General features: G+C 47.8%; 1 protein-coding gene across 1 annotated transcript; it reads left to right on the forward strand.

Moving 5' to 3' along the window:
- The first annotated feature begins 193 nt into the window (after window positions 1-193).
- LOC142842104 (HAUS augmin-like complex subunit 8) lies at window positions 194-24,918 on the forward strand. Its single transcript, XM_075959038.1, has 10 exons — window positions 194-364; window positions 5,721-5,770; window positions 8,486-8,538; window positions 19,585-19,651; window positions 20,608-20,666; window positions 20,952-21,017; window positions 21,101-21,259; window positions 21,568-21,709; window positions 22,792-22,954; window positions 24,695-24,918. Exons 1-10 carry the CDS (start codon window positions 336-338, stop codon window positions 24,816-24,818), a joined length of 912 nt encoding a protein of 303 aa, XP_075815153.1. The 5' UTR covers window positions 194-335; the 3' UTR covers window positions 24,819-24,918.
- The last annotated feature ends 2,464 nt before the right edge of the window (window positions 24,919-27,382 follow it).

Raw genomic sequence — 27,382 nt, forward strand, 5'->3', positions numbered from 1 at the left:
GCCCTGGGACACCAGCACCAACCCCGGCTCTATCCTCCCATCAGGAGAACCACTGAAAGAACTCACCTGAACCTTGGCCGCCCTGCTCCAGGGAGGAGGGGTGCTCTGGGCCACGCCCACTAGAGCCACGCCCCTGCTGTTGGTGTGGTCCGGTTTTCTGGCTCCCTCGAGCTGTGAGAGGCGGGGCGCTACAGAGCCCTGCCCCCTCAGAGCGCGCTCCCAAAAAAGCGGGCTCCTTGGCTTCACTTGCTGACAGGCCCCAGTGCCCCACTGTCCTGCCTGCCTCCTAGAGAGCGGAGCCCCAAGAAGAGGCTCTTTGAGTGGAAGGCGGGAAAATGGCGGACTCCTCGGAGCGGGACGCGGGGTGAGTTGGGGACACAGTAGGGCGGGGTTTAGGGGCACCCGAGGGCTGGCCAGAGCCTGGGCTGACGGGTGCCCAAGCGGGAGAACGGGGCTCCTTAGAGCCACTCCCCGAATCCCTCCCAGCCTGGAGGCCCAGGCTCTGAGCATCTCCTGTGGGGCTCAGAATGGAGTTGTGTGTGGTACTTTGGTGTTGGCAGCAGGTAACTTAGCCTCATGGTTCCTAGCTTTTGCATCTAGGGGAGCACTCAACCTCCTGAGTTCTGTGTGTGACTTGTTCTGTTTTGGTTCCAAGACAGGGTCTCTTGTAAGCCAGGCTTGCTTCGAACTCTCCAGTTCCTGCCACTCTTCCCGCGGGGATGATTAGTGTGCTCCCCCAGCAGCAGCTGGACCAGTCTGCTGCACCACAGCACTGCGGGGATTCATCCTTGTTAGTGAGCTTGGGAAGTATTGGAGCCTGGATAGGTTTTTTTTTTCTTAGAATTTCAGGTTTACTTTTTTCCTGAAAGGAGTTTTGAAGCACTGATAAGGGAAGAGTCGGGGGGGGGGGCAGAGAGATGGCTCAGTGATTAAGAGCATTGCCTGCTCTTCCAAAGGTCCTGAGTTCAATTCCCAGCCACCACATAGTGGCTCACAATCATCTGTAAAGAGGTCTGGCGCCCTCTTCTGGCCTTCAGGCATACAGACAGAATATTGTATACATAATAAATGAATGAATGAATAAATAAATAAATAAATACATTTTTTTAAAAGGGGGGAAGAGTCGGGGAGTTACAAAATAATCGCTTGAGAGTTATGGTCTGGAAATTGATAAAAATCTACACCTGGGCGGGTTGATGCTAGTGGCAACCACAAGTACTCAGTGATGGTAAAGAAACTCTCCCACCCCACCTGAGCTTCACTAGAAGCCTGCCTGTCAGCACAGGCAGGAGGTGGTGGTGGAAGAATCCCGAGTTCAAGGACAGCCTGAGTTACCTACCTGAGGACCTGTCTCAAATAAACCATTTTTTGTTTTTGTTTGGTTTTTTGTTTTTGTTTTTGTATTCAAGACAGGGTTTCTCTGTAGTTTTGGAGCCTGTCCTGGAACTAGCTCTTGTAGACCAGGCCGGCATCGAACTCACTGCGATCCACCTGCCTCTGCCTCCCTAGTGCTAGGATTGAATGCGTGCGCCGCCACCACCACCTGGCCAGCTTTTGTTTTTGTTAGGAATATTTCTTAGACGAGCCTCTCTGCCAACACAAATAATTCCAATCAGACCAAATTAGACCGAATAAAAGATGCCCATGTTTGATGGAGCGCTCCTGGGTGGCACCAGGAAAGCATGGTGAGGGGAAGAGAGAGAAGGGGAGACCACATGTTCATATTTTGGGGGACAGCCTAAAAACCCTGTGGGAGTGGTCCTGACCCTCCCTGGGGAGGCTTGGTGGGCTTTCCCAGGGGAGGGGGCTTGAAATGGATGCCAGGGGCTGAGGTGACGCTTTCACCCAAACATCCCAGACTCTTGGATATAGGGACCCGACTCAGGTCTGGCCACTTCCTGTGAGCATGGAGTGACATTGGCAAGGGGGGAGTTGGTGGGCTCATGAGAGGCGTGGCTGGAGCGGCTTCCCATTTACTGTCATCCGGGAGACCTCAGGCAGCGGTTGGTTGAGGGAGATGAGAAGGCAGGAGGCATTTGTTATCATTGGCCCTATGAATAGGGCTAGCCATGGGAAGTCATTAACTGCCAGAAAGAATGGGACAGAGAAGTGCCCTAGTTGTACAGGTGAGGCTTGGGTGTACAATTGGGACAAACTAGCAGATAAAACCAGATTTTAGTTGTTAGGTGTCCTTGATCCAGGAGAGTTGGTACCAGTGGTGAAGTCCCAGGAGCTGGTGCAGGTGTTGGCAATTTCTGGAGAGCGCTTTGTAAGTTGGTCTTGGCCCAGATGGCCAGAGTGACCTGTAAAATATGCGTGAAAATGGGTGGGGTTCAAACAGGCTCTGGAGGGCTGGAGAAATGGCTCAGAGGTTAAGAGCACTGACTGCTCCTCCAGAGGTCCTGAGTTCAATTCCCAGCAACCACATGGTGGCTCACAGCCATGTATAATGCGATCTGGTGCCCTCTTCTGGCCTGCTGGCATACATGGAAGGAATGTTGTTTTTTGGGGTTTTTTTTTTTTTTTTTTTTTTTGGTTTTTTGAGTCAGGGTTTCTCTGTGGTTTTGGAGCCTGTCCTGGAACTAGCTATTGTAGACCAGGCTGGTCTCGAACTCACAGAGATTTGCCTGCCTCTGCCTCCCGAGTGCTGGGATTAAAGGCGTGTGCCACCACCGCCCAGCACGGAAGGAATGTTGTATACATAACAAATAAATCTAAAAATTAAAAAAAAAACAGGCTCTGGAAAACTGTTAGTTGTTTGTTTGGGGTTTTTATTATTATTATTATTATTACCAGACCTGATTTTTGATACAGCAGTAGAACTTTTTCCAGAAACCTGTAGGTATCTGTAAGAGAACTGGAACAGATTTACATCTTAGTGTCATAGCAAAAGGCTATTGCTTTAGGTTAGAAGGTTTGCACATTTTAGAAGACAATTAAAGGGAATTGGGAACTCTGGATTTTTAAGATACACCTGTTAATCTGAACTATGAAGCCTTGAAAGAGGCACACCTGTTTGTATTTTAGCAGGAAACTTCAAATGAAGTAATGAGCTACCAGTACCTTAAGTTGTCAAATGCCATGGATGAAGTAATAAGTGAACAGTATCCTAAGTCACCAAATGCCATTAGACAGATCTAAGGGGATAAATGGGCAAAAATGAGACACCTTTTTTAGCTACACAGGCAATCCCAAGTCTCTCCTTAGTCCTCGGAGAACATCAGCCTGGAGGCAGTGATTGCCGTTAGCTGCTGGGTACAAGAGGCCCCAAGATTTTCCTGTGGGGGGAAGATTTAGTCCACCTGTCATGGCAGGATGAGAAGATTGAGTCCCCGGGTGGCATCCAGGAAGCTGAAGAGGTAAAAGGCCGCTTTTTGGTGTGTGGGTGTCTTTGCAAAACCCAAAGGCAAGCCTCAAGGCGGAAGATCTTTGTAACCATGTATCTTCTTGGAGGAGCTATAGGTGCCATGGGAGCTGGCATGTCTGTGTTAGAAGCACTTTTGTTAAATTGCCATACTCTCAGATCTGTAAAGGCACTTGAGAATTGGGCACCATTACCTGGTGTATTTAAACTGGACATATAAGCTAAATTTAGGCATGTATTTTATCCAGTTAGTTACAGCTTACCAATGCTAGTGAATGTAAGACGATTAAAAGGAATATTTTAATAAGTCAAAGAATACTAGCACACTGTCACAGAACTCCCTGTGGAGACCCTGTGAGCTTCCAGCTCACAGATCACAGAGATCTGAATGAAAAATGAGGATGTGGCCCAGCAGTGGTGCTGCAGGCCTTTAATCCCAGCACTTGGGAGGCAGAGGCAGGTAGCTCTCACCAAGGCTTTTACACAGAGAAATCCTGTCTCAAAAAGAAAGAAAGAAAGAAAAGAAGTAAAGAAAGAAAAGAAGTAAAGAAAGAAAAGAAAAGAAAAATGAGGACATGACTGCTCCAACGTATATGGTCGAGCAGAAGGTTTATTGTAGATATGAGGGAAAGTACAGCCAGAGGCATCAGGAAGAGTCCATACTGAACCTGCCCAGCAGCCTGAACTAGGCCATGAGAAGAGAGAGAGGGAGCAAAGAGAGCACTAGAAACATACAGACCAAGTGGACAAAATGGCTGAGTTATATAGAAAAGAGAAGCTGGGGAACTTCAGGGTAGGGGCAGGGTATGCCTGCCAGGCTGGCTCTGTGACAGGCACTTGGGATGCTGAGAGATGATAAGTTAAGTAGGCCCCTCACTTAGACACTTGACCCAATGAGGTCCACCTGCCTCTGCCTCTGCAGCTTATAGACTTGTACCACCACACTCGGCCCCAGGCAGCTTCCTTACTCGCAGGTAAAGGTGCTGCCACCAAGCCTCATAGCCTCAGGATTCCCAGGACCCAACTACAAAAGTCATCCTTTGCCCTCCCGTGTGTCAGAGGACGTGAGCACCACATACTGCATCAGATTTAAAAGGCTGAAGTGCTACAGAGAAGAGGCCGGTGGGTGGAGCCTCCTGACCAGCACTATACCTCAGACTTCCAGCTCTTTACACGGGTAGTGATGGGCACAGGTCAGGTCAAGGCCATGTTGCTGAGGCCTCCATGATTGATGGGCAGACCCCGGGGCATCCTGAGGGACCACAGCAGGTGCACCTGCCCTGCTTCCCAAAGCCAAGCCCCTACCATCTGTAGGCTTCAGGAAGAAGCCAGCAGCAGAGGCTTAAGACCCCCAGAGCTGGACTGCTGGGGACTGAGCTCAAGTCCTCTGCAAGAGCAGCAAACTCTTTATTCTGCAAACTGTCTGTCCAGCCCTGGTAGGAAGATGATGAGTTCTGGGCCAGCCTTGGCTGTAGCGTGAGACCCTGTTGGTGTGTGTGTGTGTGTGTTAATTATCACTGAACAAGCCTGACAACCTGAGTTTGGGTCCCCAGAAGCCACGTACAAACTGGATGCAGTAGTGCCTGCACTCCTAGCACACCCTACAGGGAGATGGGAGGCCAAACAGGAGAGTCTGCAGGAGTGAGGACTGGCTAGCCTGGTATACGCAGCCGTGGATGAGAAGGTGGAACGTGACCTATGCTGAGATTGTCCCCTAACCTCTCTGGAGGCACCACGGTACGCACAGTTGGTGGCACTTACACAGCTGCACTCACAGACATACACAGAATAAATAAAAATGAAAATATTTAGAGAATACAACTTTTTGGTGACATATGAGCGATGTGTGACCCAAAATGTGCTATGTCAGCAAAGTTTTGTTGCCACATGGCCCACGCATTGTGTCTGTCAACTTTGGTACTAGAATAGCAAAGTTGAGTAGTTGCTGGTCATGACAGTGACCGGGGAGCCTAGGAAACTGACACTTTGCAGAGAAAGGCTGTGTCACCGTCCTCTCCCCAACCTGCCATCTCATCCTTACCATTGGACTCTTCCCTCCTGTCTTCTCCAACCCCTGTGCTTGCAAAACCTCAGCCCCAGCGCTTCCAAAGCCCTCCCACCTCTCTGGCTGTTGTCACACCAGCCTGATGAGACAGGGATCTTCCTGGTAGGGAAGCTCTGATCCCTGTGGGCCAGTGTTCTACTGCCTTCAGGAGGAAGTTGGTCTTGTGGGGGTTCCACCTCCTGCTTGTCTAGGGACGATCTTCACATGCCCCGCTGCAGCTGACAGAAGGTGGCTCTGGCCTCTGCAGATCTTGTAGATGGATGAATAGCACACCTCTCTTCTCTCTTGTAGGAAGCCCGCAGCCACTGGTGCCCCCAAGACAAAAGGAAGAAGAGTACAAGGTGAGCACTTTAAGGAAAGTGTTTTTTTTGTCTTCATCAACAATTTTTGTTCAATTTTTTTATTACACGTGTATTGATCTTTTTGGAGGGGTGTGCATATTGTATCATGAGTATAGAAGTCAAAAGGGAACTTGTGGGAGTCAATTTGTCATCAATCAAGCTGGGTAGCAAGCAAGTGCCTTACATGCTGAACCTTACTGTTCTCTGAGAAAGTCTCATGGATCCCAGGTTGCCGGTCAGCTCCTGATCCTCCTGCCTCAACCTCCAGGGTGCCATCTAGTTCATGAAAGGGGTTTCTTGGGGGCAGGGGAGACAGAGACAAGTCTGAAACTTCCACTGCTCAGTGGCATGCCTTTGGGGACTCGGGGTTGTCTTTGTCCCTGAGGTGTCCTGTGACTGTAGTTGTCCTTTGGAGAGTTGAAGTCCCTCGAAAGTGTAGCTCTAGATGTGCACAGGCCACAGATCCAAGTTCCTTCAGAAACCTGTGGAGCTGCCCGGTGTGGGTGCTGGAAGAGCAAGTACTCCTCAGCCTCATAGGCTCCTTTTTTTTGTTACACTTCGTGTGGGGCAGGTAGCACATGTGGCACACACATGGGGGTTAGGCATAATTTGGGTGGTTGTTTCTCTCATTGCACCATAGGAGTCCAGAGGACTAAACTCGGACCCTCAGGGTTGACAGTGATCACTGGACCTGGTTGGGTTTGGGGCTTGGGGTTTGGTCTTAGGGATGGAGCCCAGGGCCCCACATTTGCTAGGCAAGCGCCTAACCACTGACCTATATCCTCAGCAGATATTTTGTTTGTTTGTTTACTGCGATGGCAGAAGTAGAATTGGGGCCCTCACTGTGCCAATTGAGCACCGTGCCACTGAGTGGCCCCAGCCTGGCAGTTTTGTGTGTAAGCTATGACATGTTTGCATGCTGCCTGGTTTTGTTAACACTGGCCAGGCCAGATGCCCCAGCTACCGCCAAGGGGGCCTGGATCTGTGCGTGAGTCTCATGAGGGTCCACCCGTGATAAAGGCTGGAGTGGTGGTGAGGACAGAGCATGGACATAGGCCTCCCCAACCCAAAGGTACAGAGTCTGACATGGCTCACGTGTGCCCCAGCTTCCCTGCCCCTGGGCTGCTGTGGGCTCTTCTCCTGTCTTTAACTTTATTGTTACTTTTTAATCTGCTAGCTTCATTTAATTGAGAAACATGAGTGGTCAAGGTACAAACGACCACAGACCAGCTGTAATGAGAAATCTGGAGTCTTCCATGGTTGGCAAGCAGGGTCTGAGAGCTGGCCTGGGCACATAGACCAGTGGGCCTGTTTGTCCTGGCTGCAGGCTCAACACGTTTAAACTGAACCAGGGTCAGATTCCTACATCTGGGCTGCATTTTCCAAGCTTTTTCCTGGCACAAGCCCCAGGCAGAGTCTGACTTAGCCTTTTACGTCCATTACCTATGCTCTCAGAGCTTCTGCAGGATCTCAGCGAGAACCCCCAAATCCATGCCAGCACGGCCATTCCCTCACAACAGTTAACATCATCTAGGGTTACAGGAGTGGATCTTTATCCCTCTGATTTAAAGATAGGAAGGTGGGAATACTAAGACCACGGTGGGCAGCCCAGCTTTACTGTACTGAAGCACAAACAGAGATGGACTCCACCAGAGAGGGATAGACCCAAAATGCTGTGGGATTTGTTGTTTTGTGTTTTGGTAGGTGGGAGGGGGCTGTGCACATGAATGTAGATGCTCTTGGACACCAGAGAGAGTGTTGAATCTCCCAGAACTGATATTACAGTTGCAAGCATCCCTGTGGGTGCTGGGACCCTAACTCCAGTCCTCTGCAAGAGCAACAAGCGCTTAACCACTGAGCCATCTCTCCTGCTCCTTTTTTTTTTTTTTTAAAAAAAATGCACTTATTTACTGAAGGTGAGGGGGATACCAAGGTGCACATATAGAGGTCAGAGGAAGGCTCTTGAGAGTTGAACCAAAGTCATCAGGCTTGTTTTCAAGCCCTCCACCCAGTGAGCCATCCCACTGGCCCCTGGCTTTCACGGTCTAGAATGTTTCTATCTTTGAACTTACTTGGCACTTGCTCCTACTCCAAGGACCCACATACAAGAGACGTTCCATCAGTGTCTTATGGACACTGAGTGTCCTGTGAAGGTACTAGTTGCAGTAGCTCCCATGTGCATACTGGGGAGACTGAAGGAGCCAGTCTGCATCGGGCTGTAAGGCTGGTGCTTTTCCTGTCATTGGCCCCGGCTCTCCACTGTGGGGTCCTGCTCATGCTCTATGTCTTCATGCTGCAGCATTCCTCTTCTCTAACAAACACTGTTGGTTAATTAATAAAGAAACTGCTTGGCCCTGATAGGTTACAACATAGGTGGGGGGAGTAAACAGAACAGAATGCTGGGAGGAAGAGGAAGTGAGGTTAGAGGCCATGCCGCTGCTCCTCTCCAGGGCAGACGCGATGAAGCTCTGACCCAGGATGGATGTAGGCTAGAATCTTCGTGGTAAGCATACCTTGGGATTACACACATTAATAGAAATGGGTAATCAAGATGTAAGAATTAGCCAGTAAGAAGCTAGAGCTAAGGGGCCAGGCAGTGTTTAAATGAATACAATTTGTGTGTTGTTATTTTGGGGCATAAGCTAGCCAGGTGGCTGGGAGCTGGGTGGCAGGAATGCAGCCCGCAGCTCCTACTACACACTGTGTCGTCTGCAGGAGGAAGAGTGGTTGAGTCCAGATACCTGCAATATGAGAAGAAAACTAAGAAGGTAATGGAGTCTTTTACTCTTGGAGCCACTAGGAATAGGTGGAGGGCACGTGGCAGCTGCAGCCCGATCCTGGAAGACACCATTGGGGCCTTTGCCGCCTCCAGGTTCTGGGCACAGTCCTGAGTCTCTGGTGAGAGTGACACCAGTGTCCATCAGTCGTATGTACCTCCTCTGCCCCTCCTGTTTTGAGGGCCTCTGTTCTGTCAGATCTGTCCTCCAGCACTATCCCTTCACACCCAGGAGGCTCCTGAGTGATGGGCAGTGGCAGCGGCACTCGGTGTGGGCCACAGGCACAGCTGGCAGGGGTGACGTTCACTTCTGCATCTTCCTGTGTGATACTTTTTCAGCTGTCAATAAGCAAGGCTGGCAGGGCTTCCTGAGGCCCCAAAAGCTGCACTGCATTGCAAGAATGGGGGAAACATGTTGGGGTCAGCTGCAGGCTCATCCCTGTGGTGACACATCCCTGGAGCACAGGATCCAGTTCCAGGTTGTCTGTCATGGCCAGGCAGGACTGCTGAGCACAGGCTTGGTTTATGACAATCAGAAGGTTAATTTCCCATCTGCCTGGCCTGTGCCCCAGGAAGTGTGGTGAGGGTTCCCAGGATTCCTGAAGCTCTGACTGGAAGTCTGGTTTAAGGGAAGGGATTCTCACATCACCCTGCAGACAGCTTTCCCAAGCTACTTATCCCTGCTTCCATTCACCCTGTGGCTGTTGCCACCTTGAAGGCTTGGCCACAGTGCCCCCATGTGTTTATACAAGGCATTTTGGTTCTGCTACCCCATCAGGTGACCTTGGTCTGGCTGGAGTCTTGAGTGTCTGTTGTCATGGTAACATTAGCCTGCGCTTTCTCCTGAGGCTGAATGGATCTCAGAAGGGCTGGTCCTGAGTGGAGCCCACTTCCAGCTGAGCAGCCCTTTCCCTGAGTGTGGGGCAGATGATCTTGAGTTTCAGATTTCAGTTGTGGATAAGGAGTGCTTGGGCTGTGCTGTGTGCTCCCATTCCTCCTGAACACCATTTCACGTTTCTCCCAGGCACACTTCTGTGACTTCAGTAGGTGTCTCCAAGGCAGTTGGTGGTGGGCATTGCTCTGCATTGGTCCTTGTTATTTTTGTGTGTGTGTGTGTACGTGTGTGTGTTGCAGGTTGTACAACCATGCATGTACACATGGATGGATGCCAGAGTGAAATCTTTCTTTTGTGACAGGATTTCACTGAACTGCCAGCTCTTGGGATCCTTTTGTGTTCCTCATCCCTTGCTAGGGTGAGAGGTTCTTGTGGTGAAAGACTTAGAGGCCCCTTAGCACTACTGCACCCCCTTCCTCGGAACCAGGGCCCTGGTAACCAACAACACGTGCACGAGAGCTTTGAGTACTTTCCATCTCCATTGTATAGACCTGGACCCTGGAACTGGGGTGAGACGACCTTGTAACCGTCATAACATTGATCAAGGTTCCTCCTTGTAACTATGACATTGATCAAGGCTCCACCTTGTAACTGTTACAACATTGATTAAGTAGAGTTAGCTGACCATTAAATGAACTAGTCAAAATAGTAGACAAATGATTTTTGGGCTTTCCCTTTGATTTTGTACTCCCCCCTCCTTGATTTTGTGTTTTTTTTCCTTTAAAAGAGCTTGTAATAGACAAAGCAGTCGTCCTTCTCCTCTCGAGGCTGGGGGACCTCTGCCGCGGCAGAATAAAAATTCCTCTTGCTATTGCATCAACCGAGTTGTGAATGTCTCTTGGGGTGACCTTCTCCTTGGTGGGGCTTTAGGGCCCAACAGTGGATTTGTTTCTGTGTAGATGCTGGGGATTCAAACTCAGGTCTTCAGACTTGCAAAGTGACTGCCAGACTACACACCACACAGCCCTGCTTGTTGGCCGTTAAATTCTCATTTTGTTGCTGGTTTGTTTGTTACATGTTCTACCGTGGACATTTTCTCGCTAGTGAGTCAGGGTTTTCAGTGGTTGGCTTTCGTGGCCTGTTGTCAACAGCCACAGGCAGCAGCTCTCATGTCATTGAGCACAAGTTCTGAATTTGCTTTCAAAAGACCAATCAATATTCCAGCCCGGCGGTGGTGGCAGGCATAGGCGGATCTCTGTATGTTTAAGGCTAGCATGGTCTACAAGAGCTAGTTCCAGGAGAGATAGGGTTGTTGCACAGAGAAACCCTGAAGCATGATTAATAAACGCTCAGGGTCAGAAATTGGGTTTCAGTCTGAAGGTCTAAAAAGCAAAACAGCCAGCCACTGGCTCTTGCCTCTCCCTCAGTCTGAAATGGCGATCCTGCCTCCAGATTTCTCAGAATGAGACTATGTCTGAGAACTGTCTCCCCCATCTTTTTCCTCTGTAGGGCTGGGATTAAAGGTGTGTGACACCATAACCTGGTCTGTAAGGCTGACCAGTGGGACTGTTTTACTCTCAGATCTTCAGGCAGTCTTTATTTATTAAAATACAAAAGAAAACCTATCTCACCCCCCCCAAATAAAAGACCATTATGGATTTTTCTGCCTTTTTTTCTTTTATGGACAGTGTCTCTCTACATATTCCTACATGGCCGGGACTTAGAGAGATAGAGAGATCCACCCCTGTACCTCCTGAAGGCTGGAATTAAAGGCAGGGCAACCACGTCCAACCGCAATTGTTGGTCATCTGTTGTTGGACCTTCTTTAGACTGCCAGTTCCCAAATGATGGCACAGAGACTTCTTATTAATTATGAAAGCTTGACCTTAGTCTAGACCTGTTCCCAACTAGCTCTGGCGGGTGGTGGTGGTGGCACACACCTTTTATCCCAACATTTAGGAGGCAGACAGACCTCTGTGAGTTCAAGACCAACCTGGTCAAAATTTCCAGGGCAGTAGGACTGTTTCACAGAAAAATCTGTCTTAAAAAAAATTACCACGTCTATATTAGTCTACATTCTGCCATGTGGCTCCTTACCTCTCTGTACTGCTGACTCCCTCAGTGTCTCCCTGGCTTAATTATGAGAGCCTCTGATTCTTCCTGAGTTCCCTTCTCTCCTGGAAGCCCCACCTGTTCTCTCCTGCCTAGCTATTGGTCTTTCAGGTTCTTTTTAAAAAATCAGAAGGTGCCTTGGGCAGAGACACATCTTTACAGCATACAAAAAGATTATCCAACAGCAATCAGGTGTGTACACAGACCTGGTGATGGAGCCCAGGCCTTCATGTGCCAGAGCCCAGCACCTGCTGGGGATTGACTGCATGGGCTCCCAAGTCAGCGTCAGGGACGTGCTGGCATGGGGGTCTCAAGACCTGAACCCTGTGATTCTTCTTGGGTTCTGACAGGCTTTCATGTATGATGTGTGAGGGTGGCATCTGGCTTCGGCACGTGCCCCTTTTAGTCTGGAATTCTTTTTTTTTTTATTGAGAAAAAGACAAAAAAAGTTTCCGCCTCCTCGCAGACTCCTATTTCCCTCCCTCTCCTCCCACCCTTCTCCCCGTCCCCCCACTCCTCACCCCCTCCCTCTCCAGTCCAAAGAGCAGTCAGGGTTCCCTGCCCTGTGGAAAGTCCAAGGTCCTCTCCCCTCCGTCCATGTCTAGGAAGGTGAACATCCAAACTGGCTAGGCTTCCACAAAGCCAGAACATGAAGTAGGATCAAAACCCCGTGCCATTGTCCTTGGCTTCTCATCAGCCCTCATTGTTCACCATATTCAGAGTCCGGTTTTATTCCATGCTTTTTCAGTCACAGTCCAGCTGGCCTTGGTGAGCTCCCAATAGATCAGCCCCACTGTCTCAGTGGGTGGGTGCACCCCTCGTGGTCCTGACTTCCTTGCTCATCTTCTCCCTTTTTCCGCTCCTCATTGGGACCTTGGGAGTTCAGTCCACTGCTCCAGTGTGGGTCTCTATCTCTATCTCCATCCATCACCAGATGAAGGTTCTATGGTGATATGCAAGATATTCATCAGTATTGCTATAGGATAGGGTCATTTCAGGTTCCCTGTCCTCAGCTGCCCAAGGAACTAACTGGGGACATTGCCTTGGGCCCCAGGGAGCCACTGTAGGTTCAAGTCTCTTGCCAACCCTAAGGTGGCTCCCTTAACTATTAATTGTGCTTCTGTGCTCCCCTATCCAACCTTCCTTTATCCTAATAATCCTGTTTCCCCAAGTTCCCCCCATCCTCCCTTTCTCACTTTTCTCTGCCCATCATCCCTTACCCCAATCCCACCCCACCCCCAAGATCCCAATTTTCTCCCCGGCAATTTTGTCTACTTCCCATAGCCAAGATGATAACTATATGAGTTTCCTTGGGTTCACCTTCTTATTTAGATTCTTTAGGTTCACCAATTGTAGACTCCGTGACCCCTATTTATTGCTAGAAACCAATTATGAGTGAGCACATCCCATGTTCATCTTTTTGGGTCTAGGCTACCTCACTCAGGATTGTGTTTTCTATTTCCATCCATTTGCATGCAAAATTCGAGAAGTCATTGTTTTTTACCGCTGCGTAGTACTCTAATGTGTGTATATTCCACACTTTCTTCATCCATTCTTCCATTGAAGGGCATCTAGGCTGTTTCCAGGTTCTGAGTATTACAAATAATGCTGCTATGAACATAGTTGAACAAATGCTTTTGTCATATTATAGGGCATCTCTTGGGTATAATCCCAAGAGTGGTATTGCTGGGTCCAGGGGTAGGTTGATCGCGAATTTCCTGAGAAACTGCCACACTGATTTCCAAAGTGGTTGCCCAAGATTGCATTCCCACCAGCAATGGAGGAGAGTACCCATTCCTCCACAGCCTCTCCAGCAAAGGCTATCATTGGTGTTTTTGATTTTAGCCATTCTGACAGGTGTAAGATGATATCTCAAAGTTGTTTTGATTTGCATTTCCCTGATTGCTAGGGAGTTTGAGCATGATCTCAAGTGTCTTTAGACCATTTGAACTTCTTCTGTTGAGAATTCTCTGTTCAGTTCAGTGCCCCATTTTTTAATTGGGTTAATTAGCATTTTAAAGTCTGAGTTCTCTATATCTTTTGGAGATCAGACCTTTGTCTGTTGCAGGGTGGGTGAAGATCTTCTCCCGGTCAGTAGGTTGCCTTTTTGTCTTAGTGACAGTGTCCTTTGCTTTACAGAAGCTTCTCAGTTTTAGCAGGTCCCATTTATTCAATGTTGCCCTTAATGTCTGTGCTGCTGGGGTTACACATAGGAAGCGATCTTCTGTGCCCATCTGTTGGAGGGTACTTCCCACTTTTTCTTCTTTCAGGTTCAGTGTGTTCAGACAGATATTGAGGTCTTCAATCCATTTGGACTTGAGTTTTGTGCATGGTGATAGATATGGGTCTATTTTCATTCTTCTACAGGTTGACATCCAGTTGTGCCAGCACCATTAGTTGAAGATGCTTTCTTTCTTCCATTGTATACTTTTAGCTCTTTTATCGAAAATGAGGTGATCATAGATTTGTGGATTAAAATTCGGGTCTTCTATACGATTCCATTGGTCGACTTCTCTGTTTTTATGCCAGTACCACACTGTTTTCGTTACTGTAGCTCTGTAATAGAGTTTGAAGTCAGGGATGGTAATGCCTCCGGAAGATCCTTTATTGTATAGGATTGTTCTGGCTATCCTGGGTGTTTTGTTTTTCCATATAAAGTTGATTATTGTCCTCTCAAGATCTGTGAAGAATTTTGAAGGGACCTTGCATTGAATTTATAAATTGCCGTTGGTAGAATTGCCATTTTTACTGTGTTGATCCTCCCAATCCAAGAGCAAGGGAGGTCCTTCCATTTTCTGGTATCTTCTTCAATTTCTTTCTTCAATGCCTTAAAGTTCTTGTCAAATAGATCCTTCACTTCCTTGGTTAGAGTTACCCCAAGATATTTTATGCTGTTTGTGGCTATTGTGAAAGGTGAAGCTTCTCTGATTTCCCTCTCTGCTTCCATATCCTTTGTGTATAAGAGGGCAACTGACTTTTTGGAGTTGCCCTGGTATCTTGCCACATTACTAAAGGTGTTTATCAGTTGTAAAAGTTCTTTGGTGGAGTTTTGGGGGTCGCTTATGTACACTATCATATCATCTGCAAATAACGAAAGTTTAACTTCTTCCTTTCCAATTCGAATCCCCTTGATCCCATTATGTTGTCTTATTGCTATTGCTAGAACTTCAAGCACTATATTGAAGAGGTATGGCGAGAGTGGACAGCTTTGTCATGTTCCTGAGTTTAATGGAATAGCTTTGAGTTTCTCTCCATTTAATTTGATGTTAGCTGTCGGCTTGCTGTATATAGCTTTTATTATATATAGGTATGACCCTTGTATCCCTAATCTCTCCAATACTTTTATCATAAAGGGATGTTTTATTTTGTCAAATGCTTTTTCAGCATCTAATGAAATGATCATATGGTTTTTTCTTTCTGTTTATTTATATGATGGATTACATTGATAGATTTTCGTATGTTGAACCAGCCCTGCATCTCTGGGATGAAGCCTACTTGATCATAATGGATATTTTTTCTAATGTGTTCTTGGATTCGGTTTGCCAATATTTTGTTAAGGATTTTTGAGTCGATGTTCATGAGTGAGATTGGCCTGTAATTCTCTTTCCTGGTTGAGTCTTTGTGTGGTTTTGGTATCAGAGTAACTGTAGCTTCATAAAGGGAATTTGGTAATGACTCTTGTGTTTCTATGTTGTGAAATACATTAAGGAGTACAGGTATTAGGTTTTCTTGGAAGTTCTGGTAGAATTCTGCATTGAAACCATCTGGTCCTGGGCTTTTTTTGGTAGGGAGGTTTTTGATAACAGCTTCTAATTCTTCATGACTAACAGGTCTATTTAGATTGTTCACCTGGTCCTGGTTTAACTTTGGTATATGGTATTTATCTAAAAAAGTGTCCATTTCTTTTACATTTTCCAGTTTTGTGGCATACAGGCTTTTGTAGTAAGATCTAATGATTCTCTGAATTTCCTCTGTGTCTGTGGTTATGTCCCCCTTTTCATTTCTGATCTTATTAATTTGCATATTCTCTCTCTGCCATTTGATTAGTTTGGATAGGGGTTTATCAATCTTGTTGCTTTTCTCCAGGAACCAGCTTTTTGTTTCATTGATTCTTTGGATTTTTTCTGTGTTTCTATTTTGTTGATTTCAGCCCTCGGTTTGATTATTTCCAGTCTTCTACTCCTCCTAGGTGAGTCTGCTTCTTTTTTTCCTAGAGCTTTCAGGTGGGCTGTTAAGTCTCCAATATGTGCTTTCTCTGTTTTCTTTAAGTGGGCACTTAGTGCGATGAACTTTCCTCTTAGGACTGATTTCATAGTGTCCCATAAGTTTGAGTATGTTGTTTGTTTATTTTCATTGAATTCCAGGAAGACTTTAATTTCTTTCTTTCTTTCTTCCTTAATCCAGGTATGGCTCAGTAGTTGACTGTTCAGTTTCCATGAGTTTGTAGGCTTTCTGGGGGTAGCATTGTTGTTGAATTCTAACTTTAATCCATGGTGATCTGATAAGACACAGGTGGTTACTAATATTTTTTTGTAACTGTGGAAGTTTGCTTTGTTACCGAGTATGTGGTCAATTTTTGAGAAGGTTCTATGAGCTGCAGAGAAGAGGTTATATTCCTTCCTATTTTGGTGGAATATTCTATAGATGTCTGTTAAGTCCAATTGATTCATTACCTCTATTAATTCTCTAATTTCTCTGTTAGGTTTCTGTCTGATTGACCTGTCCATTGGTGAGAGAGGAGTGTTGAAGTCTCCTACTATTAGTGTGTGCGGTTTGATGGCTGCCTTGAGTTTTAGTAATGTTTCTTTTACGTATGTGGGTGCTTTTATATTAGGGGCATAGATATTCAGGATTGAGACTTCATCCTGATGAATTGTTCCTGTTATGAGTATAAAATGTCCCTCTCCATCTCTTCTGATTGATTTAAGTTTGAAGTCAACTTTGTTAGAAATTAGTATGGCCACACCTGCTTGTTTCTTAGGTCCATTTGCTTGATAAGCCTTTTCCCAGCCCTTTACTCTGAGTAGGTGCCTGTCTTTGTGGTTGAGGTGTGTTTCTTGTAAACAGCAGAATGTTGGATCCTGTTTTCGTATCCAATCTCTTAGCCTGTGCCTTTTTATAGGTGAGTTGAACCCATTGACATTAAGTGATATTAATGACCAGTGGTTGTTAACTCCGGTCACTTTTTTAGTAGTAGAGTTTGTGTGTTTCCCTTCTTTGAGTTGCGCTGGTGAAGGGTCTCTAGATGTCTGAGTTATTGTGGTCATTGTTGGACTCCTCGGTTAGTGATTTGTCTTCTATTACATTCTGTAAGGCTGGATTTGTGGCTATGTATTGTTTAAATTTGTTTTTATCCTGGAAAATTTTGTTTTCTCCATTTATAGTGAACGAAAGCTTGGCTGGGTATAGTAGTCTGGGCTTGCATCCATGGTCTCTTAGTTTTTGCAGTACATCTATCCAGGACCTTCTAGCTTTCATGGTTTCCATAGAGAAGTCAGCTGTAAGTCTGATAGGTTTACCTTTATAAGTAACTTGGCCTTTTTCCTTTGCGGCTCTTAATATTCTTTCTTTATTCTGTATGCTTTGTGTTTTGATTATTATATGGCGAGGGGATGTTTTTTTTTTTTTTTGATCCAGCCTCTTCGGTGTTCTGTATGCTTCTTGAACCTTCATAGGTACATCTTTCTTTAGGTTGGGAAAGTTTTCTTCTATAATTTTATTAAATATATTTTCTGGACTGTTGAGCTGCACTTCTTCTCCTTCTTCTACTCCAATTATACTTAGGTTTGGTCTTTTTATTGTGTCCCATATTACATGAATATTTTGTGATGAGAGTTTGTTGGACTCGCTGTTTTCTTTAATCAGGACATTTATTTTCTCTATGTTATCTTCAGAATCTGAGATTCTTTCTTCTATCTCTTGTATTCTGCTGGTTATGCTTGTTTCTGTAGTCTCTATTTGTTTACCTAGATTTTCCATGTGCAGCTGGCCCTCTGTTTGTGTTTTCTTCTTTGCCTCCATTTTAGTTTTCAAGTCTTGAACTGTTTCCATTATCGGTTTGATTGTTTTTCCTTGGTTTCCTAGGGTAGCATTCACTGATTTATTCAATTCTTCAAACTTTCTGTTATACTTCTCTTCCATTTCTATAAGGGCTTTTTTTAAATGCTGTTTAAGGGCCTCTATCACTTTCATAAAGTCAATTTTTTCTACTTCTTCTTGATTAAGGTGTTCCTGTCCTCCTGTTGTGAGGTCGCTGGATTCTGGTGGTTTCATGTTGTTTTTCAGATTGTTGGGTGAATTCTTGCATTGGTGCCTGCCCATCTCTTCCTCCGAATGCTCCCCTATGGATCTTCTTTTACAGGATCAGGTCTCCTTGCCCACTGATGTACCTTCCCATTGATGTCACTCCCCAGTGATGGCTTTCCTGGTGCCTAGATCAGATCTCTCTGCTGCTTGGATAGCTCGTAAACAAAGGGCCTACCTTTCTTGCTGCAGGCAGGCTATTGAAACAAAGGAACTGCTGCCCTCCCGGTTGCCCTCCCGATTCAGATTCGGTCCCAGCACCCGAACAGGCTGAGCTGGAAGATGTTATGTGGCCAAAGAGGGGAGGGAGGCAAACAGGGTGGGGAGGGTTCTGGATACAAGCTGGGTGGGATAGAAAGAGAGAGGAGGTATTGGGCAGTATAGCCCCTGCAGGATGACCAGGAAGTGTAGGAGGGATGAGGAACATCTGAGTTCCCTGTTCCGGGCTGCTGCTGCACTCACTTACCCCAATGATGGCTCTCCTGGAGCCCAGATCAGATCTCCGTGCTGCTTGGGTAGCTCGTAAACAAAGGCTAGTCTGGAATTCTTAGGGGTGTGCTTTTGAAACATTTTAATTGGAATTGAGTGTACAAATAATGAGATTCATGGTGACTTTTTAAAAACTTAACTACATTTTTATTCATTAGAGAAGGGTTTGGGCCAACTGTACATATGGTTACCAGAGGACAACCTGTGGGAATTGATTCTCACCTTCCACCACATGGGTCCTGCGCATCAATTTGGTTTGGCAATCTTGGTGGCAAGCACCTTTACACACTGGCCCAACTGCTGGGAGTTGAATCCAAGTTCTCCTCTTAACCAGCGAGTCAACTCTTCAGCTTCTGGTCACACTCAGTCCAGTTACCTTCACTGTGGGTTCTTCAGTATCTGACCCTAAACCCCACAGCCCTTGGCTGTTGTACCACCCGGGGTAGCCAGGTCTGCGTGAGTGTGTGGTCCCTTATGCAGATTGTTCTGAGGGGAGGGCACTGGCACAAGCAGTTGTAGAGCACGATGACCCCGAGTTCCGGAGCCAAGGCCACAGCAGTTCCTGTGCAATCGTGGCCAGGGTGGTCAAGAGCCCCACTGTCAGGCAGGCGAGAAGCAGAGCTTGCACTTTGTTCTTCACAGCTGATTCTCTTCGTGCCCTTGAGGGCCTGGCTGGCAGCACCTATGCAGGGTGGAGTCTGCTGCCTGCTGGCCTGACACCTAGGGCCATTGCAGGTGGTTGCCCAGAGTGACCCTCAGGCTTGGAAAACTTCTTTGCTTTAGTCTGAATAGGCTTGGGTAGTTTTGACAAGGAGTAGGTTTTAGTTTTCCTGTTCCATCCTGCTGCCTCCTTATTTCCTACAGAGGGTCCCCAGACCCAGTGGTGCATGAGAATGAACCACGACACAACCCCCACTGTGCTCCTTGCCTTTCTTGTACCTGACAGCTGGGCATCCACTGCTGCTGGTGGTGCAGCTGCTGTTTGTGAGCTTTGTAGACTTAGGCCAGGGAGAAGTCAGTGTCTCCTGAAGTCCAGAGTAACCTGTGTAGAAGTCAGCGCATCCTGAGAGTGCCATAGGAAGTCGGTCGCCAGCCCCTCCACAGCACACGCAAACACACACCCATCGAGATGGCAGTCCAGCACGTGTGCCGTTAATTCCCATGTCTGAGGAACGTAGCTGTCCACTGTTTGACTCTCCCGTGTTCGCAGTCTCAAAACACCTGCTTCTCTGTCTGACCTTTAAGCAAATGCATCAAAGGTCAAGTGGCCTGACCTCTGACTGTCTGTTTACATAACAGGCTTCTGCATCTGCTGGAGGGAAGTCACCAGAGGGAAGAAAGCCCAGCACATTGCAGAAGGTCAAAGGTGAGTCCTGGCTAGGGTTGGAAGGGTGGGACTCTGGCAGCAGGGAAGGAGCTGCCAGGCCTCCCTCAGGGCAATCAGGACAACCCATCACAGACTGTCCACAGTCCAGCCTGATCCAAAAGTCCCTCAATTCCCCGGTGATCCTAGATTGTGTCAGGTTGTGAGTGAAAACTTAGCATTAAGGGTCTCTGTCAGAAAGGATGTGGTTCAAGTGTGTGATGGGAGCATAGGCAGAGTGTCTGAGGCCCAACCATATGTCCACGGAACTACTTGCGGATCCAGGAGCTGCTACTTGCTGTCAGTTTAGGATGCTACAGAAATTATAACCAATGGGGTGCCTGACATTTGGACACTTGGGAGGTGGTGGCAAGATCAGAAGGTCAAAGTCATCCTTGGCCACGTGGGCTCCATTGAACCAGGGTGTGCATGAGACCCTATCTCAAAACACAGGAACAAAAATTTCTCTGTTCCCACGTGGGGATGAGAACAGCACATGGGCCTGGCTAGGGTGTTCTCATGTGCGGCGTGAGCACCTCCTGAAGACGGGCCAGTCAGGAGTCAGGACCTGCCTGGCCTAAACAGGTGCTCACCAAAAGGGACTGACTAGGGTTAGGGTGTATGCAGACATTTTATTTGGATTTTGGCTTCTGATGGATGAACCACAGCTGCCGGTTGGCCCTTGGTGCACAGGATGCCCCTGGCTAGCATCTAGTTGGCCCAGAGGTCTGCAGTACCAAAGCTGAGGAACGTTGTTTGTTGGTTTTTGTTTTTGTCATTTTGTCGTCATTGGTTCTTGTTCCTGATGCCTTGGCACATTTGATGTCCGAGGACAACTCTGGAGTTCTCTCCCTCCAGCTTCCTGCGAGTTCAGGGATCAAGCGCGTCATCGGGCTTGCCAGGCAAGGAAGCATCTTTATGGGCTCAGCCAGCCAAACCATCCCATTTTTTTGACACAGGGCCTCATGTACCCTTGACTGGCCCAAAAGGAACGACACACCTTCCCCAGAAAAGACAGGTGAGCACTGGGGAGCAGACGGTGGGTAGGTCTGACTCCGGGCAGCCAGTCCTCCAGGATGGAGGCTAGGGCTGTGGTGTCCATGGGTCCTTGCTCAGGTCAGTGTGCCCATATACTGAGTGGGGAGACACCCATACACTTCTGGGCAAGGTGTGACCTGACTCCATCCTCAGCCCCGCGGACACCATTTGAACCTATAAAGTGCACAGAGGTTGGGGTTCTGCCATGCCCGGAAGAGCCAGGTCAACATGGCTTACTGGGAATTGAACAGCAGGACCCTTGCAGGATCTACAGGAGACCATGGACATGATGGAGTCGCAGACACTGCTGCTGACCCTGCTGTCTGTGAAGGTGAGCTTAACTGGGACTCACGAAACAGCGTGTGTCCTCTGTCACCTCCCCCACCCCACCTGAGTTGGTCTTGCGACCCACAGATGGAAAACAACCTGGCTGTGTTGGAGGAGAAGGCTGAGAAGGACTTGGTGGCCTTATGCCATGAGAAGGAGCGTCTACAGCAGCAGGTGCTGGAGCTGCGGCGCCAGCTGCTGCTCCAGCAGAAGCATCAGGAGCTGGCTACCATCCTGGATGCCCAGGTGGGTTTGAGCATGCTCCTGAGGCTAGGGGTGCATGAGGGAGCCAGGATCAGGATGCCACCACTTACATTCTGCCCGCCCTGCTTAGGCTCCTGATACGAATGTGGTACTCTGTATGGGACACCTGTCTCTGCCACACAGTCTGCAGAATACTTGGCACCTGCCAGCATTGATGTTGTCCCACCGTGGAGCTTAGCATAGCAACAGGGCCCCGTCCAGGGCAGGTCAGAGGGGGTCCTGTTACCTGGAAGCTGGCCCTTCTTGTGCGAGTGAGCGGTGTGTCTTACAGTGTCCCCTTCTGCCTGCAGATGGAGGTGCTGGGCCCTCTCGAGGCTGTAGCAAAGCGCTTCAAGGAGCAATACAAGACACTGGCCACAGCCTTGGACGCCACACGACATGAGCTTCCCGTGCAGGGCATCCACATGCAGGGAAGTGGGCAGGAACTCCTAGGTAAGAACAGCCTTGCTGTGTGGCATTGCCTCAGCAGGAAGGAGCCTCAAGTCTCACATGCACCATATTCTAGGTGCCTCTACCCTGGGGTGGTGTTGGAACCCGTGTGGACCAAGTAGGACACAGGCAGCTGAGTCACGATTCCAACCCCACGCTGGACCTCACAGCTGGAAGACTCTGGGGGCAGGGTGACCTATCTACCGGCCCTGAGTCCTCTGGGGGCAGGGTGACCTATCTACCGGCCCTGAGTCCTCTGGGGGCAGGGTGACCTATCTACCGGCCCTGAGCCCTGGGCCCTACCAACAGGGTGGAGGTGTTGAGAGGTCATTTGAGGGATTCTCTGGAGCAGACATCCTCCTTAGGACTTTTTAGCTGCACAGGGTTTACTCTGCCTGGGCTACGTAACAAATGAAAAAGGTATGGTGACCTACATTTATTGTCTGACTCTTGGGAGGCTGTGAGTTCCAGGCCAGCCTGAGCTACAACACAGTGAGACCCTGGCTCCATAAAAGAGCATAGTGTTGACCTGGAAGCTGTAGCGATCCTCCTAGCAAACTGCCCCTCGCAAGTCTGTACCCAGCAAAACCCCAGCACTGACGGTGAGGTGAGGACACGACACAGCAGGAACAGGTCCTTTAACCCTCATGACCTTGCTGGGTTGTGTGTGGTGCAGGTCTGTGCCTGGGACACACAGCTGCTACAGATACCAGAACCTCAGCTCTTTAGATCCGGAGGCCAGGAAGTGCAGGTCCAAGCCACATCTGGCAGGTGCATCCTGCTTGTCGCTCGTAGTGGAAGGACAGAGGGTGAGAGAACAGAGCAGTGGCTTGCAGCCTGAAGCCCCAGCTCCCCTGGTCCACAGGAGTCTACTGGGCAGCAGTCACAGAAGCACCTGTGCGCTCCCCACTGGGTTTGCCTTCCCAGCATGCACTTGGCACCCACACTCCAGGGACGAGTGAGATCTCCTAAGATCCCTCCCTATGGCCCTGTTCCCTGAGTGTGAGAGAAGAGCCAACGCTGCACAACTCAAACAGCTGCTGCTTTGGGCACCGGAGTTCTGCTAACAGCCTGTATCTCCACAGATGATCTGGAGCCGGCCCTAAAGACCACCCTGCAGCTCCTGGGCGAGCTGGGCATCTCCTCCCCGGACGCCAGTGGGCAGGTGCCAGACACCAGCGCGCAGGTGTCACGCCTGCTGGAGGAACTCAGGGACTTGATTACCAAGAAGGACCAAGAGCTCTACAGGTGTGGGTCAGGCCTCCCCCTTTCCCCTCCATCCCTCCCCTCCTCTCTCCATCATCCCTTTCTTTTCAGTTGGGTTGCTGGAGGTGGAACCCCACCCAGCTGCTCTCTCAGGTGAAGACTGTTTGGGCTTTTGAGGACTCAGCTATTGAGTGCCTCACTACTACAGCACTGTTCCACTCCTAGCCCACTTCTGAGTTCTGAGACACTGGGACCTTGGGTGCAGTGAAGCCATCAATTCATACTGTGCCAGAGTCCAGCAGAGTAGGACTGGGGACCGTAGAGACCTGAGGTCACCACGGGCAAGGAAAGCATCCCACACTCAGTCTCATGCCCTAGATAGGGCAGCTCCAGGTCAGCAGGGGACAGAGAGAGCCTTTTCTGAGTCAGACAGTTGCTCAACACATGTTAAACGTCATTCAGAAGTCAGTCTTAGCAGGATGTTTGGGGGTTTCTTTTTGTATGTTTTGTTTTGTTTCTAGACAGAGTTTCTCACTCTGGAACTCGCTCTGTAGATCAGGCTGGTCTCGAACTCAGAGATTCGCCAGCCTCTGCCTGCCAAGAGCTGGGAGTGAAGCTGCACACCATCACTGCCTAGCCAGTCTCGTGGTTTCTTGAGGGACATTGTTGTTTTGTGTGTTTTCTAAGACAAGGTCTCAATCTGTAACACCGAGTGTGGCTTTGAACGTGCAGAAATCCTCCACCTCAGCTTGCAGAGTTCTAGAATGGCAGGTGTGAACATCACACGTGTTGGGGTTTTGTTTTTGTTTTTTTACGTATTTTTATGTTTGGGCATGTGCATGCCAAGGCAGGAGTGTAAAGGTCAGAGGACGGCTTTGGGGTCTGTTCTCTCTTTCCACTTTGTGGGCCCTAGGGATCAGACTGAGGTCATCAGGCAGGCTTGGCCATTTTGGCCACCTCCAAAAAAATGCATTTAAGGAGATGCCCATAGGAATTCTCAGGGATTCTGAAGCGCCGTACCCAGCGCTGGCCTACAGAATGGGTCAGCCATCACTCATATGGAGCATAGACTGAGGATGTCTCCCTGTGCTTGTGACCACTGTATGGCCACAAGTTTTCCCAGTCAGTATCTGAGCAGTACAGATGTACCTGGTATTCACTCTTGGACACATGCCCTCCGTCATCTAGGGGCTCTTAAAGTCTTCAGACACCTGGCCTTTGACCATGTGGTAATGGCTGAATCTCACATCTAGCTTGGCACCAACAAGGTCTCCTCACATCAAATTTGCCCACTGTTGAGGGTGTGGGGCACTGAGGTCCCAGGTGAACAGGAGGATGAAGGATGCATTCAAGGCTCGCCACACAGCTCTTTCCTGCTAGGCCTGGGGGCACAGATCTGTCAGCTGTCTCAGATGCTTGGGGGCTGAGGCAGGAGGGTCATCAGTTTAGGGTCAGCCTAGGAATCTTAGGTGCTGTCTCCTTCAAAAGAGGGAGAGCTGGGGACGGAGGGAACTCAGTATACACAGGCCCTGCTTCTGTTTGCAGCACCATATGGACACATGAACACTTGCCCCCAAGTTGGCAGCCACCCTTGTTGACTTCCAAAGACACCATTAGGGTCCTGAGATCAGCCAGCAAGGAAAGTCTGGTGTCCTGAGTTCAGTCCCCAGGATCTGTATGGAAGGAGAGAACCTATTTCTCTAACAAGTTTGTTTTTCTAAGATCTCCTTTAGAGTTCTTGGCCAGAGGCGAAGTTGTCCCTTCTCTTTCTTCTGCCCACAGGATCTTCAGTCTGGCCATGGAGCTTTCTTCCCAGGCCAGCAAGGAGGCAGCCTTGATGAACCAGGAAGTCTGGGAAGAGGCCCAAGGCACCCCTTCGTGCAGCCAGTGGTACTTCGGTCCATAGGCAGCAGACATCACCAATGTCCACACTCCTGGTGGTGGGGTGTAGGGATAAGCCCAGCCCATTAGGGGGCGTGTTCGCCTTGGGCTAATGTTACCTATAAATCTGGCGAGCATGAGCCCCACAGCTCTCTTTGTCTGTATTTCCTGCTCATCACTGGATGGCTGGTGTTGTAAGTTCATTAAAATTTGCTGTTTCATATTAAGCTAGCCTGGTTATTATGCCGCCTACAGTGGGGGGCAATGAGTGGAGAGGCTAGGCAGATTTGGATGGTCACTGAACACCCTTGGAGTCCCCACACCCAGTAAGGTCCACAAGGAAGTTCTGAAGATACTGCAGGGCCAGCAAGCCTGATCACCAAGTAAAGCTGATTGCTGCCATACCTACCCCAAGTTTCATCCCTGGAACCCACATGCACATGGAAGGAGAGAACTCACCCCTGCAAGTTGTCCTCCGGTCTTCACAATTGGGCTGGCTCACACACCCTGGACAGACATTTCCTAAAATACACAGCATCCTAGGCCAGCAATCAATCCCTGGCCTTTAAGGACAGCAGCAAATGCAGGCAAACACTCATACACATAAATATATGAAACGACAAGTATTGATGAGGCTGTAAAGAGACTGAAATCCTCTTCCATTGCTGGTAGAACTATAAGATGATAAACCCACCGTGAACATGTTCAACATCTTTAGCCATCAGGAAAATGAATATCAAAACTACTTTGAGATTTTATCTTACACCTGTTGATTTCTTAAGCTCCATAATACAAGGGACTGTTAATGCTGGTAAGGATATGTGGCAAGGACATGTACAAGTGCAAACTTGTACAGCCAATGTGGAAATCAACATGCAGTCCTCAGGAAGTTGTGAGTCAATTCACCTCAAGACCCAGCTATACCACTCTTGGACATATATCCAAAAGATCCTACCACAAGGACATTTGCTCAACTGTGTTCAGAGTGGCGTGGTTCATAAAAGACACAGACTGCTGTATCTGGGAGAGATTGTGTTGATGATTGACGTGGGAAAGTTCCTCCAATGAGGGTGGCAATATCCCTAAGAAAGTGGGCTTGGGCTACAAAAGAGAGCTATCTTAGCATGAATGAAGGAGTGACTGGGCAAGAGAGAAAGCCAGGAAACAATCTTTGTCCATGGATTTTTGCATTCAACTATTAACATGATTTCCTATCCTAAGCTCTAAAAATGATGACGTCAAATTACCCCACTCATTGTCTGAGCTGATTTTGGTTAGGGGATTTAATCAGAGCAACATAAATGTAAGTTAGGACAAAAAAAATGGAAAACCAAAAGTAATATTGTTGCTAGGCAGAACCTGGGAATGATGTCTCTTGAAACAGTGTAGAAGATATCTAGATTTTAGGTGGTGAAAAAAATATAGAAATTAGTATACAGAACTAAATTGGCTGTTCTTATAGGACCAGGAATATGGAAATGTTAAGAAGAATGTCAGAAAGTAGAGATTGAGATCATAGCATTTCAGTTGGAAATGATACACTCCATAACCAATTAAGTTAGAGGTCATTTGTGTGATATTTTGGCTCCAAAATCTTCCTTTTATTTTCTTATTGAGTGTGGTTGAAAAGGTACTTACAAGGGTTTTGATTCTGTGGTTGTTTGAATCAAAATGGCCCCGAAAGTCTCATGGAGAGTGGCACTATTAGGAGGTGTGGCCTTGTTGAAGTATTTCATAGTCACTTTCTGCTGCCTGCTGATCTGGATGGAGATCTCTCAGCTCTTTCTCCAGCACCATTTCTGCTTGCATCCACCATGCTTTCTGCCATGTTGATAATGGACTAAATCCTCTGAAACTGTAAGCTTGCCTAAATCAAATGTTTTCCTTTATAAGTGTTGCTGTGGTCATGGTGTCTCTTCACAGCAATAGAAGCTTTAACTAAGATACCCAAAAGGCAGCCAAACAGGCACGTCTCCATCTAGTATGTACAATGGCTCTCCCATAGCTGCATATGTGGAGCTTACCTTCTCTCTACTCTTCCACCGCACATATGCTTTCCATTACAATACATTTCTCAGTGAACGTAGAAAGTAAGCCCGATAGCACTCAAGGTAAATCCCCACTTTTAAAAATGGCTTTCTCATAGGTGCATACAAAGAATGTACATCCTCCCAAGTCTTTTCCAGGCTGTGTACTCTAGTTCATCTCTGAAACCAGAAGGTCACATGTCATTAGGCATGATTTGCATATAGGTGACTGGAAAAGAGGCTGTGTACTCAGATGGAGGGGATACTTTCTTTCATGATGGAATATCAACAGTCAGCAAACCCGGTGGTGGTCATCCTTGGTAAGCAGTCACAAGTGATCACAGGAAGGTACCAATTGTTTGTCTTTAGATAGTGCTGAGTAACAACAAAAGAAATCTGAATAGAAACTGTATATGATAATGTAATAAATTAGTATTTCCTAGGTATAAACTGTTCAACTAAACCTTAGATAAAACACAATACATTATTCATATGATACTTGGCATTACTACTGAAAGACCCCCAGTTCTTGGGAGACTCTCACTCAAGTCTTGGGATAACA

This window comes from Microtus pennsylvanicus (genome assembly GCF_037038515.1).
Source record: "Microtus pennsylvanicus isolate mMicPen1 chromosome 13 unlocalized genomic scaffold, mMicPen1.hap1 SUPER_13_unloc_1, whole genome shotgun sequence".
Classification (NCBI taxonomy): Eukaryota; Metazoa; Chordata; class Mammalia; order Rodentia; family Cricetidae; genus Microtus; species Microtus pennsylvanicus.